Below are 13,423 nucleotides of genomic sequence, written 5' to 3'. Positions count from 1 at the left end.
ACCAAGCAAATGGCCCCCATAAACAGGTGGGAGTTGCAATCCCAATATCAGATAAAATAGACTTCAAATTTAAATTAGTGAGAAGAGATAAAGAAGGTCATTACATACTCAAGGGATCTCTCCTTCAGGAGGATATTACTATTCTAAATATCTATTCACTAAATAACAGAGTACCCAAATTTATCCAAGAAATCTTACTTTCTTTCAAATCTCACAAAGATTCAAAGACATTAATTGTTAGGGACTTTAACACACTGCTATCCCTGCTGGATGGATCAATCCAGCAAAAACTCAACAGAGAAATCTCAAACTTTAACAACTGCATAGATCAACTTGACTTAACAGACATCTACCGGTTTTCACCCAGCAGCATCAGAATACATGTTCTTCTCGACAGTACATGGAACATTCTCCAAAATGGACCTCATTTTAGGTCACAAAGCAAATTTGTCCAAATTCAGAAATATTTCAATTATGCCCTGCATTCTCTCAGACCACAAGGGAATAAAATTAGAATTCAATACCAAAAACCACCAAAGAAAATAGAAATTCCTATTTATAAATGTCATAGCTTTGGGTGAACTGTCTTCCCAGATTACTTGTTCAGCTTCTCCAATAAAGTGCACTGGATAAATAACCTGACTTGGACAGTGGTGAGCCAGATAATGCCATTGTGTGAGATAATGAGAAGTTAATTTTGCTGCTGTTGAGTACTTAGGCTTTCCTTTCCACAATAGTCCTATTCAAAATAATAATAGTGTTCCTATAATTTTGAAGTAATAGTAGCATTACTATTATTTTGAATTGGAAAGATGTTTCTGAAGAATTCAAGAAAATGTCTTTTTCATTCTCTTTAAAAGGTGAAAATCTATTCATTCACAAAGATCAGTTGATGTATATATATATATATATATATACAAATGTACGTGTGTATGTATATAAATATATATACATTTATATATTATTCTCCCTCTCTATATATGTATTCATACTATTATAATATAGTGACATAAACATAAAATAATTGAAACAATATTCTGTGGCTCCCACCTGGACTTAAGGGAAAAACTATTGTGAGCCTTCATCTGAAAAATTAGCTAGACCACAAAGGACTGAGGGCATGGCTTCAATGATATAGCACTTGCCTACATAGTGCAAGCCTTAAGATCAAAATCCAGTACTGTTCCCTCAAAAGACAAAATATAACCCCTCCAAAGCACATGGCAAACTTCAAGTTTTGCATAAATAAGAAAATATATGTATAATTGACTAAATCAAAATAGCATGCTAGTAAGTCTTGGCTAAACATACATTAAGCAAGAAGTCATAAGTTAAATTCTCAATGACCAAAAATGATTCTTTGGATTGTTACATTATTTCCATGATTCAAACTCATATCTAACTTTTCTACTATACTTTGTCTTGGTGAATATCAGTTTGTCTTGTTAAAGAAAATTAACTTTTAAATTTAATAATCCTGCTCAGTTGTGTAAATAAAAGTGATGAAGACTATTAAAAGGATGTCTGATTGTCCTTCAACAACATTGATAAGAAATAGGTTCTCGGTAAGAAACCATTGTAAATAACTGAAAGATTATGAGGATTATGTCAAATTTATGAAGATTATGTCAAAGATTATGAAGATATGCAAGTGTATTCAATACTGCTGTTTACACAGTCATTTCTTTTTTAATGTAAATTTCTGTACTTATGGATTATAAACATTTTTCTCTGTACCACATAGGTTCACTCAGGCATATGTACATTCTGACTTGCAATATTCCCCATGACATAGTCATTCATGCTGCTCTCTGTAAGGGGAATACATAGCAGTATGTCTTCTGAAGCATTGGATCTTTCAAGCTTACCCTTTCACATATTCCCAATGAAGAATACTTGTGACAGCACTTCACAATTCATCTGAAAGGGTGACACATAGCAAAGGCTGAGTATTTCAATGTACAAAGACAAATACTCTTCAAAGGAGAAGGACTACTTTGAAGACAAGTTGTGCAATGGACAATGTAGTCACTCTCTTGCAGTTATACATTATGAGAGTCCAAACTTTATTATCACCAATCTTTCTCAGACAGCAAGACAGTGCATAATTTTAGCTACACTGGTCAGAAGATAATAAGGGAAGCTTCAGCAAAATAGACAATATCAATATTATTAAGAGAAAACTATCTCACCATAGAATGTCATCAGAACTCAAACCTACCTGATCTGCTATCCAGAGGTCCAAAATCCAAGGAGTATTTCACGACGTGGTAGTTATTCCATACATATAGTAAGTTGTCCCTGGGGTTGTAATCCACAGCTGCTATATACTGATATGAGTTGGGAAAGGGTACATCAACCAGACTGTCCTTGCTTTGGTCCGTGTTGTAAATGTAGTCAATCTTGTTCCCAGTGGCTTCATTGTCATCATCCTCATACACAGACTTGACCACATACAGAATCCCACAGATCATAAACGCGTTGGAAGCTGACCTTTTATCGTATGCAGTATCCCACGTCCCTTCAATCCGTAGCGTGTAAGGGTTCAGTTGACTAATGACAATTTTGCCATTGTTTTGTTCTGTTGCATAGATAACCCAGAGGCCATTTTCATCCACTGCCAAGTCAATGTCTGATTTTCCTCCCCATCGGTAAGGTGAGGTGTCATGGTAGTTGGCGTTAGCGATGATAGCTTCTCCACTCTTTATCCTAGTCCGCAAATCAAACTTGACTATGTTCCTGGTGCGTTCTTTATTGAAGAATAGAGCTCCATCATATACTACAAAGCCAGTGCCATCCACCCGATGAGGAAGCTTGTAGGTAGTGGTGGGTCTTCCAGCAATGAAGTCATCTTTGGATGAATACTCAGTTAGGGTGTCAGTTCTGTATGGGGTCCAGGGCATATAGTAAATCTTATCAGAAGCCTGCAGAGGGTCTTTACACCAAGCCCCAGATTGGTGATCAGATTCAAATAGATGTTCACTCTGGTACACGCCTTTTAGTAGTCCAGGACAAAGAAAAACTGTTGAAAGCAGAAAAAAAAGTTTAAATAGTAAATATATGCATTTAATATTGTCTCTCATGTTCTTATTCACATCAGCCAACACAAATCTAACAAGAGATGCCCACCACCACTGATTTGGCTGGAGTTTTGATTCAACTAAAGTATACTTCCTCATTAATTTTGGAATTCTTTCCAAATCACTTTATTTGCTGAAAAAAAATTTAGCGATTTTATGAGTAGCCATGTCACCTCTGTAAACAAATGTTATAATTTTTTATATGCACGGCTGTGGTAATGTATGTCTTCCTTGTATAGACATATAAAACTAAAAAAAATCATAGTGTTTTTATTAGTTCACTGAAGAACATGTCTTATTTGGAATTGAAAATACTTCCACTCTGATGAAATTAGCTGTGCAGTAGTTATTATTAAGAAACCCAGATGATAATTACACATTATTTTATTGTAAATAAAGGAGGGAAAAGTTCCATAATACAAGCCACTGAATCTTCTAGCAAAAAAAAAAGATTCTTGAAGCTCCTACAACACACACAAAGCATGCAACCCACACAATTAAAAATGAGTGATGGATGGAGACTGGAAGGAAAAAAAGAGAAAGGAAGAGACAGAAAGGAAAGAAGGAAGAAGAAAAGAAGAAAAAGCAAAAGGTTACAGAAAAGAACCCAAGATCTAGATTTTAATCAGTTAAAAATGTCCTGTTAAATACAGTAGTATTGGAACTTAAAAACATGTACCTTTTACTGTTACATGAGAAAAGCATTAAAAAAAAAACAAGATTACTTGCTATATTTTGCTGCTCATACTTCAGAATGAAAACGGGCCATATTAGATTGCCTTTTAGTATGGTTCAGTAGCATACTGAGAGTGGTAGTCAGAAATCCTGGCAGATTTATCTGTAATGAAGGGGCTATCAAGCAATGTTTCCCAAAGGGTGGTCCTTGAAGCACCTGTTTCAAGTAGTGTACTACATTTTGCACAGAAGGATGAAAGGGATCCTTAGTCATATTTGCTTAAGTGGTATCATATTAAATATAATTGCAATAGAGATCCTAATAGTAGATTGGTGGATCTCCAAGGCAGAAGTATGGAGAGTGAGCAAATTTTACAAATGAATTTGATCCCGGGAGCTTTTGAATAGAGCTGCTTTGGATTACAGTGTTCTGCAGAACCTGCCATGGGAAACACTGCTCTCATATACTTGCAAAGCAAACACACCGAAAGTTAACCATGCAGTTCACTGTTAGGTTCACAGTGATTAGAAGTAGCCTGGGAAGAAAAATGAGGAATTCATAAGAAATTTGGATATCAACCTGTTTTTTATGTTGTTGTTGTTTGTTTGTTTTTTAGTGAACAAAGGGTTATTATTTTGGTATTAGTGGTTAGTATTTTGGTATTTAGTAACCAATACAATAACAAATCCATAGGAAAACACACTAAAAGGAAACTAGGCTATGTATTAGAAATTATTGAAAAAAGAAAGACATTAATAAAATATACAAGGATTTAATTTTGAAGAAATGGAAAGGTTTTTTTTGGAGAAAAAAGCTAGCTTCCAAAATCATTCATAGTAAGGACAGAGTGCCACTGTTAATTTATAATCATAATAAATGATAATTATAAGAATTTCTATATTTACTAAAGGAAATTAGGATTTTTTTTTTCAGTAAACTATTTCCTTTTTCCCTAGTAGTGAAAACAGGGACCAGAAGAGATCATGATAGAGCCAGGAAAATAATCTGGTAAAGAAATGGAAACAGGGGCTGAGAAGGTGGCTCAGTGGTAGAGTGCTTGCCTAGCATGCATGAGGTCCTGGGTGGGTTCCTCAGCACCACATAAGCAGAAAAAGCGGGAAGTGGTGCTGTGGCTTAAGTGGTAGAGTGCTATCCTTGAGCTGAAGAGCTGAGGGACAGCGCCCAGGCCCAGAGTTTAGGCCTCATGACTAGCAAAATAAAAATTAAAAAATGGAAACAAGTCTAGCAATCATATTTCACACTTACTGGATTTTGAATTACTTATTTAAAAATAAAGAATTGAAAAATATATTGTTAATGATTCTACAATTTTCATATGTGTTAGGATAAAAGGATTAACCCAGCACTAGTCAGTAAAACATATTAAAATGAAGTTGAGCAGCAGAAGTAGTCAATAAATTTCCATAAAATAGATAAGAATTAATAACAAAATTATTTTAACTAAATGTTAAAACTGTTAAATAACTTAGCCTATAAATAGTATATAATTTATGAAAGGTATTTAATTACCTTTTTGTTCCACTTCTATTGGAGAGAGAGAAGTAAAGAGAGAAAGGAGAAAAGAGAATAGATTAATGGTACGATATTGGCCAAGCACTTTTTATTCACCTCTTCCAAACTGAAAATAATTTACTTCACTCATACTTGCTTCATTGAACATTATGGCTTCTTTTTTAAAATATTTAAATAAGATAAATTTTTCACAATAATTATAAGCTTTCAAGCACAGTCAAATTTTGGCAAAAATAGTCAGATCTAATAAAAGTAAGATTAACACACTGTTTTAAATTAAAAGAAATGTAATAGTCAAAGACCAGTAGTTGCATTTCAATGATGAGATCAGCAAATAAATACACAGAAAATTTTCAAATAATTGGGTTAGTTTTACTTATACATATTATAGTTTATACCATTATTCAACTCAATAATTTTGGTTTTTATGCAGCTCAAAGGACAGATTTCTTCTTTAAAAAAATCACCAACAGCAAAGCAAGCAAACAAACAAAAACTTCACAACTCATTTCCCAGTACTTAGCTTTTGTGTTTCTTGTCATTCTTAGGAGATATGTATATTATAAGTTAGCCATCAGTAGGGAAGGAGCAAATTTCAAATAAATGTGCTAAAAGCCCTTAGTAAAGTAACTTGATTTCTGCTCATCAATATGCAATATCATGATGAAAAAACCACTGACTTTTTGGAAAAGATATTTAATTAGAGGCTTGACATAAATAATGAACCTTGACTTTGGCCTCTTTTACATTCTTAACTGTGTCAACACACACTTGAGAAAGTAAGAGATTCCTAAACATGCTGCTTAAGTATATCATACTAAGTATACTCAAATCCCATTATTACTTTTAAGGTATTTGTCAAATATCATCAAAAATAATTCTGACAAAATATAACATGTATATGAAATTCATTGTCATCTTTACTGTATAAACTTGTTTCAGACACACTTATTTGCCTACATCCTAATGAGAGGAAATGGATAAACCAAAGCAAAGAGGTCAGGGAAGCATGGTATCATAGCTAAACTGCAAGATTTATATTTGAAAAACCAGTTTACAGATGATGTGTAACTAAGGCAATTTCAGTAGAAAAGACTGGATGATGTACAATGTACAGAAAGTAAATTTAAAACTCCAGGAGAGTTTTCAGAACAAGAGAGAAGTACTGTTTTTAATAATTATATTTGGGTGAAATTTTTGTACTTTGACCTAAATGCATATGTAGTCAATTCTTATCAAAACCGTATTTATTTCTATCTATTGAAATTCTTTAAACTTCAGAATCACACATTAGAAATAAAAAAGATGACTCCCCCAAATATGTTTAGTAATTTCAATTTCACTAATTCATGAACCTTCATTTTTAATAGCATTTCGTGTGTTTGTGTGTGTGTTTGTGTGTGTGTGTGTGTGTGCTGGTACTGAACCATGAATCCAGGGCCTTGCTCTCTCACTCAAACCATGCCTCTAGTCTGTCATTTTGCTGGTTAATTACAGATGGAGTCATGCAGACTTTTCTGTCCATCTAGCTTCAAACCAGGATCCTCTAATATCCTGCTTAGCTAGGATTTCAAGTGAGTGCCATGAGCTCCTGGCTTTAGACCTCAGACTCTACAATATGGTCCTAATTTGCTATCATGTCCCATTACCCTTTATTGACTTCAGAATATACTGGACTGGTATCATTCACAACAGATCAGTCAAAGCTTTATCTGGAAGAAAAACAGAGGATACGGGGTAGCGAAATCCATGCAAACACTGTAAGGTGAATATATCTAAAAGCTTCCGCTGTGATGGTTCTAGGTCCTATGCTTGGAATAATGTTCTAACAGACCTAAAATATAGGCATTCACAACAAAAATAAATAAATAAATAATAGATAAAGAAAGAAAGAAAGAAATCCAGTGTAGGTTTCCAGATTCAAACCTGGTAAGCCCAGAGCTGTGTGAGGAGCCTAAGGAATGAAGCATCCCAGAGTCAAGCAAGCAAGTTAATTTGATAACACAATCCGGAGATGGTCCATTCCTGATGAAGAATGGTCCAATAGCCGATTATTTTAGTAGAAACATATGCTGTTTTATTCTGCAAAGGCTGTATCTGGTGGCGTATTTCATATCTTGGGAATAATAAAACCTGTATTCAGACTGAGAAGCAAAATAAGGATAGCCATAACCTGAGATATTAAGTAGTATTCTCAAAAGTTTGGATGTGCCACTATTACAATGAAGGTTGAAGGTAAGAATACAAAAGCATAATTAAGTTGACCTTTTCTCAATTACTATCCTATAAAGACTTTACAATGAATTTGTTTCCTGGAATTAGTTCTATTTGTCCTTTGGAGAATTACATATGGAAATGTTTCTAAAACATGTAATGTCTACACTGTGAACATTAACCATCTCCTCACATGCAATTCTTCATGGCAAATATTTTAACAACTTTTTAAGTGTTGATTTTTCAAAACCTACATGATGTAGAAGATAGGATGTCTAAGAAAAAGAAGGGACTATGAATCTATTATAGTCTGTAAATATTATCTTATACTTTATGTAATTTTAATTTTTCAAAATCATTCATCTCTATTATCTCAACTGTCATTTGGCAAAATTTTACTTTTAATTTCTAGTCTTGGTCTGATTTCCAGGAAATTGGCATAAACTGTAGTGCAAGCAAATCTTGCCTCTGTTGCTTGCTAGTTATTCAAAATTAAGATTTATTAGGCAGGTCTGCTTTGGAGAAAATTATGATAGTCTTGCCCATGTCATGACTGGCTGTATCTCATTTATCATTTATTTGCTATTTTCAAGACTGAAGTAAAACAGACCTATAATTTAAGTTGAAATAAGCACACACAAATCATATTCCCATAGCAAAACTGGCAAGATAAAATAATTTGTTGTTGAAACATTTAGACTTGGCTAGTCATTGCCTCTTTTCTAATTCTAATGCTAAAAGCTTCCCATCTTTGAAATAGAAAATTAAAAGGATAGAACCATCAGTTGGACTAAATGTATACAGCTCAAGTAATAGAAAGCCTGCCTAGCAAGCACAATGCCTTGAGTTCAAACCTGAGGACCATAAAAAAGAAGAATGAGGAGGAAGAGGAAGCGAAGGAGAAGGAAAACCCACATAGTTTAAGCACATTATAACAAAGATTAAAAAACTGGTGGAACTGAATTTGGATGAACTGTATAAAATCAGATATTCAATTTCTTTTCTACCAGATGTCTTTCACTACTTAATGAATGTAAAGGAAAGGAAATTTTATGAGAAATTAGTGTCTCTAACTCATTAAATATAAAACTGGAGAAAAACAAAGGAAAAATATGGATGATCTTGTAAGTTTCACTGACAAGAAAAAGTTGTTGCTATAAAACCGACTGCAAAGAATTCGAAACACAGGGTTGAAATGCTGCCATCTCTCCTTTGTATAGTGAGATCATAAATAAATGAGTTGTACAATGACAGCTATTCCAAGGTCTTTCTCAGATCTCCTGTCTTTTAGCTGGTCCAATATCCTGAATTCTGACATTATAGCTGTCATTGCTCATTTCCAAACCTCTTTGCAACTAGTTTTTTCCCCTTTTCCCTCTTCACTTTTAATCTTCAAAGTATTTTTATTGTCCACTCAGCCTCTATAAATATGTTTATATATTCCCTTAATGTGATTTTATTGTCGTCCTTTGTCAAACTTAATGTCATAAGCTATATCCCGTGGTTAGAGTAAATGACAATTTCAAACAAAGGGTAATTTTGTTCTGTATCAAGAAAGAAACTGGCAAAAAGAAACCAGCAAATTTTCCTTTCAATCTTCTACAGTTCATAAAGTAGTCATAACATACAGCTTGCTGTTGTTTAGAAAAACAACATGTTATCAGTTCCAACCATTTTTGTACCATATGAAATACTTTTGAATTGCATTTTGTTGTTGTTGTTGGTGGTGGTCGTGGAGCTTGAACTCTGGGCTTGGGCGCTGTCCCTCAGCTCCTCATCTCAAGGTGAGCACTCTACTGCTTGAGCCATAGTGCCACTTCCAGTTTTCTAGTGGTTTATTGGAGATAAGAGTCTCATGGAGTTTTTTGCCCAGGCTGGTTTTGAACCATGATCCTCAGATCTCAGCTAGGATTAAAGGTGTGAGCCACTGGCACCCGGCTTGAATTGCATTCATTAATTAGAAAAGGTATGGATCAAATCACATATCATATGTTGTCAAATCTTCCTGAATTGCACTGTAAATTTACAAAGAGTTTGATGCATGCCAAAAATTGCTAGTGCCATAACTGAAATGTATAAAATTATATAGACTTCTAATGTTGTTTGAAATTTCTTTTCTTTTAAATTCTGTCATAGACCACATTTTTCTATCTACTGTGTAGATTTTTCAAATGAGTTCAATGTCATAATCCAGCAATGCTTCCATATTTCTGCCATAGGTGAATTAAAAGACACGTATGGGAATATAAGATGGTTGCCAAAATAGCAAGTAATTTAGATGCAGGCATGTTTTTAATTGAAATGTAGTGGTGTCTTAAATAAACTTATTGTGTTGGTAATATTTGGATTAAAATATTAAAATACATTTGTGTAATCTTACCCCAGAAACTCAGCAGTTAGGGAGGTGCCACAAAGGTAAATGAAATTATATAGAAATAATTATTCTGGAATATAATTTGTTGGACTAACATCTATGTCTATATAACCAGATATGTCTATGTCTATATAACCAAAAGCTCACAATAAGATTTTATATTTGAACAGCCTATTATAATTTTAAAAAGTCATATTAATTGCCTAATTTAAATCTTTAAAAGATCAGTGTGGTAGTTACCATTCCCATGAGGGAAGAGTTAACACAAACCCAAATAGTTATAAACACCTCACCCAGATCAACAGAGGAAAGTGCATAGATCTGTAAATTGTCTTATGTTAGACAATGTTTCTAGTGACATGGAAACTCAAGGAAACTTAGGGTTTTTGTGTCTGTTTGTTTTGTTTCTTGTTTCTTTTCTTTCTCTTGTTCTCCATTCCCTCTGTTACTGTGCCACAAAGAAGTGGAATCTCACTAGGGTAAGAACTGTTTCTCCAACGAAGCAGACACTACTAATAACATTTAAACTGCACAGTAATCTTCCAAGTAACATTCTCATTATCCTAACTTTTCAAATGGGGAAACTGATGAACAAAAACATGCGGCTCCATTGTTAATAAATGCTAGTAAAGGGTTTCAAATTAAGGACTTTAGCTTGCTCATTGATCTTCTGTGAGATGTAAAATGATCTTATAAATCTGCAGGGCTAAACTTATAAAAGACAGTGATTAGAATTGCTATTCTTTAGCAAAAACAATCCTTAGAAGGAAGAACAGTGCTGGAAGAATATCAATTCCAAGCTTCAAACTCTATTACAAAATCCGTAGTAATAAAAACAGCTTGGTATTGACACCAGAACAGACCTGAGAATCAAAGGAATGGAATATCCAGAAATGAACCCATAGATCTAAGGCCACCTCATATTTGAAAAGGGAGGCAAAAACACAGGAATGAGGGAGGATAGCCTCTTCAACAAATGGTGCTGGCAGAATTGGCTATAGATAAGTTAAATTTGTAGATATCACCTTGCACCAGAATCATTTCCAAATGGATCAAAAACCTCACTGTAAGACCAGATAGTCTGAAAATATTACAGGAAGAAATAGGGGAAATACTAGGGTTCCTTGGCACAGGTCAAAACTCTGTAAGTAAAGATCCAGAAACACAACAAATCAAAGGGCTGGATAAGTGGGATTGCATCAAGCTGAAGAGTTTCTGCATGGCAAAGGACACAGATAGCAAGATAAATAGAAAGCCCACAGAATGGGAGAAGATCTTTATTAGCTATGCATCAGACAAGGGCCTCATATATAAAATATACTTAGAACTCAAAAAATTACATCTTCCAGCAACAAATCCTCAAAGAAGCAACAATCCAATTAATAAATGAGCTAACGACTTAGAGAGACTTCTCTGAAGAAGAAATAAGAATGGCTAATAGACACATGAAGAAATGTTCAATATATTTGGCCATAAAAGAAAAACAAATCAAGACAACATTGAGATTCCACCTCATCCCAGTTAGAGTGGCCATTATCAAGAAATTAATTATAACATGCTGGCAGGGATGTGGCCAAAAAGGAAGACTACTACACTGTTGGTGGGAATGTAAACTTGTTCAATCACTCTGGAAAGCAGTATGGGCGTTCCTCAAAAAATTAAATATAGAGCATCTCTATGACCCATCAATCCCACTCCTGGGCATCTATACAAAGTACTACAACCCAGGCTACACTTAAGCAATCAACATGACTATGTTCATTGCAGCACTGTTTACCATAGCTAAGATATGAAATCAACTCACATACCCCTCAATGAATGAATGAAGAAAATGTGGCATGTACACACAATGAAATCCTATGCTTCCATCAGAATGGCATTGCCCCATTTGTAAAGAGATGAAAAGACTGGAAAAAATTATACTAACTGAAATAAGCCAGACATACGGAAACAGGCTGCATGGTTTCCCTCATTTATAGTAATTATATTGTGCCTATAAATCTACAAACAAACCCAGTGGATAGTAAAAAGCAAATAATTACTGTTGGACATGAATAGTTAAACATCCACACAGTGAGACCAAAGTAGGATATTCTTAGAAGAGGATTACAAGAACTCAAAAAGTATGTGCATATGACCCTATAAAATGTTCCTGATCGAAATGAACTCCAAGAAATGGCAACAAGAGGTTTTTTTTTTAATTGCAGGTTTGTGGTTCTTTTTTTTTTTCTTTCCTTTTGTCTTTGGTATATTCCCTTTGGTCACTCTTTGTATTATATATAAGTCTGATTTGGGAGAGGAAAGAGAAATCACAGAAAAGATGGGACAAAGGTTGAACCAATTCAGCAAGTATATTCACTAGACACTATGTTGGAAGTGAACTATACAAATTGGGGTGAAGGAAATCAGGGGGGCAAAAACTGAGAGACAATGAGGGAGTACCTGACACTATTCAAAAGGACATGTATTCATTATCTGTAACTAACGCCTCTGTATATCACCTTTAAATAAATTTTTAATTGCTATTTTTCTAAGCAATCTATATTGGAACTATGATGTTTTCAAGGAAAAGGATAGGATGATGTACTTTTCGCTATTATACAGCATCTGTCAAAAGATAGAAAATGACTCCTCATTTTTGGCCAAATAAAACAAAATTCTCTTATCATTGGAAACAAACCACTGTTCAACACCTCACCTCATGTCCTACTAATTCTTGTTATTTTGAAATAGATAATTCTCTCTTCTATTTCACATCTACCAAGAAAATATAAAAGCTCTGCAGTAAAATAAATGAGATCTGCGAGATTCATTAAAATTTTTGGTGCATTGCATATCAGAAATTCTGACAGACATCTGTCTCTTTCAGTAAATAAAGTGCTAATCCTTTATTTAATGAGAGACAGCAGTAATCTCTTCTGCTCAGCTTCTAAATTATGTTTTTCAAATAATACCCATGCATCAGTGCATAAAAATGCCGTTCAAGCACCTTGTATGACAATGGCTTTATATAATATGCTTCCAAAATTAACACCTCCTAATGAATTTCATCTTGGAGTGTGCAGATTGAAAATGTCAATAATTCATAAAATGCTTTCCTAGTCCACATTCTAATTTATGTGCCTAAACACAATATCTATAGATGCTGTGGGAAGCGAGATGAGCCTTTTATTTTGTATTGTCATTTCACCCTCTTGAAAGGCTTTTAAACTGTTAATTTAGCCCTTTAAAAAAATGGTGCTCTTAGCACACTTTTTAGAGTAATAGCCCTGATATAAACAATAATTTTGCAAAGTTATTATAAATTACACTTAAAATCAATAGTACATTTGGTTCATGAAGGATGCACCCTGTTATGAGAATCAGTCCCCACTACATAATAGCCACATGGCATTTTTAAAATTGCTAAACAAAATACACAAAAGCAGAGTCACCTAAGAGTATATGATTGCATGGTTAAAGATATATAAGATATAATTAATTCCTCTTTTGAGTCTCATTACATGAAAGGGACTGAGAGTTATGAACAGAAGAAATAATAATACC

At 34.1% G+C, this 13,423-nt stretch overlaps 1 protein-coding gene across 1 annotated transcript in view; it reads right to left on the bottom strand.

Moving 5' to 3' along the window:
* The window catches only part of Adgrl3 (adhesion G protein-coupled receptor L3), a 444,648-nt gene that overhangs the window by 257,095 nt on the left and 174,130 nt on the right, over positions 1-13,423 (bottom strand). Inside the window, exons 5-6 of the mRNA XM_013009168.1 lie at positions 5,287-5,301; positions 2,222-3,022 (exon numbers count right to left, since the gene is read on the bottom strand). Coding sequence (XP_012864622.1) covers positions 2,222-3,022; positions 5,287-5,301 — 816 coding nt within the window. The remainder of the gene's footprint in view (positions 1-2,221; positions 3,023-5,286; positions 5,302-13,423) is intronic.

The sequence above is a fragment of the Dipodomys ordii genome, unplaced genomic scaffold (assembly GCF_000151885.1).
Source record: "Dipodomys ordii isolate 6190 unplaced genomic scaffold, Dord_2.0 Scaffold8, whole genome shotgun sequence".
NCBI lineage: Eukaryota > Metazoa > Chordata > Mammalia > Rodentia > Heteromyidae > Dipodomys > Dipodomys ordii.
The sequence above is the reverse complement of the archived record's forward strand: the minus strand, read 5'-3'. Positions and strand labels throughout refer to the sequence as shown.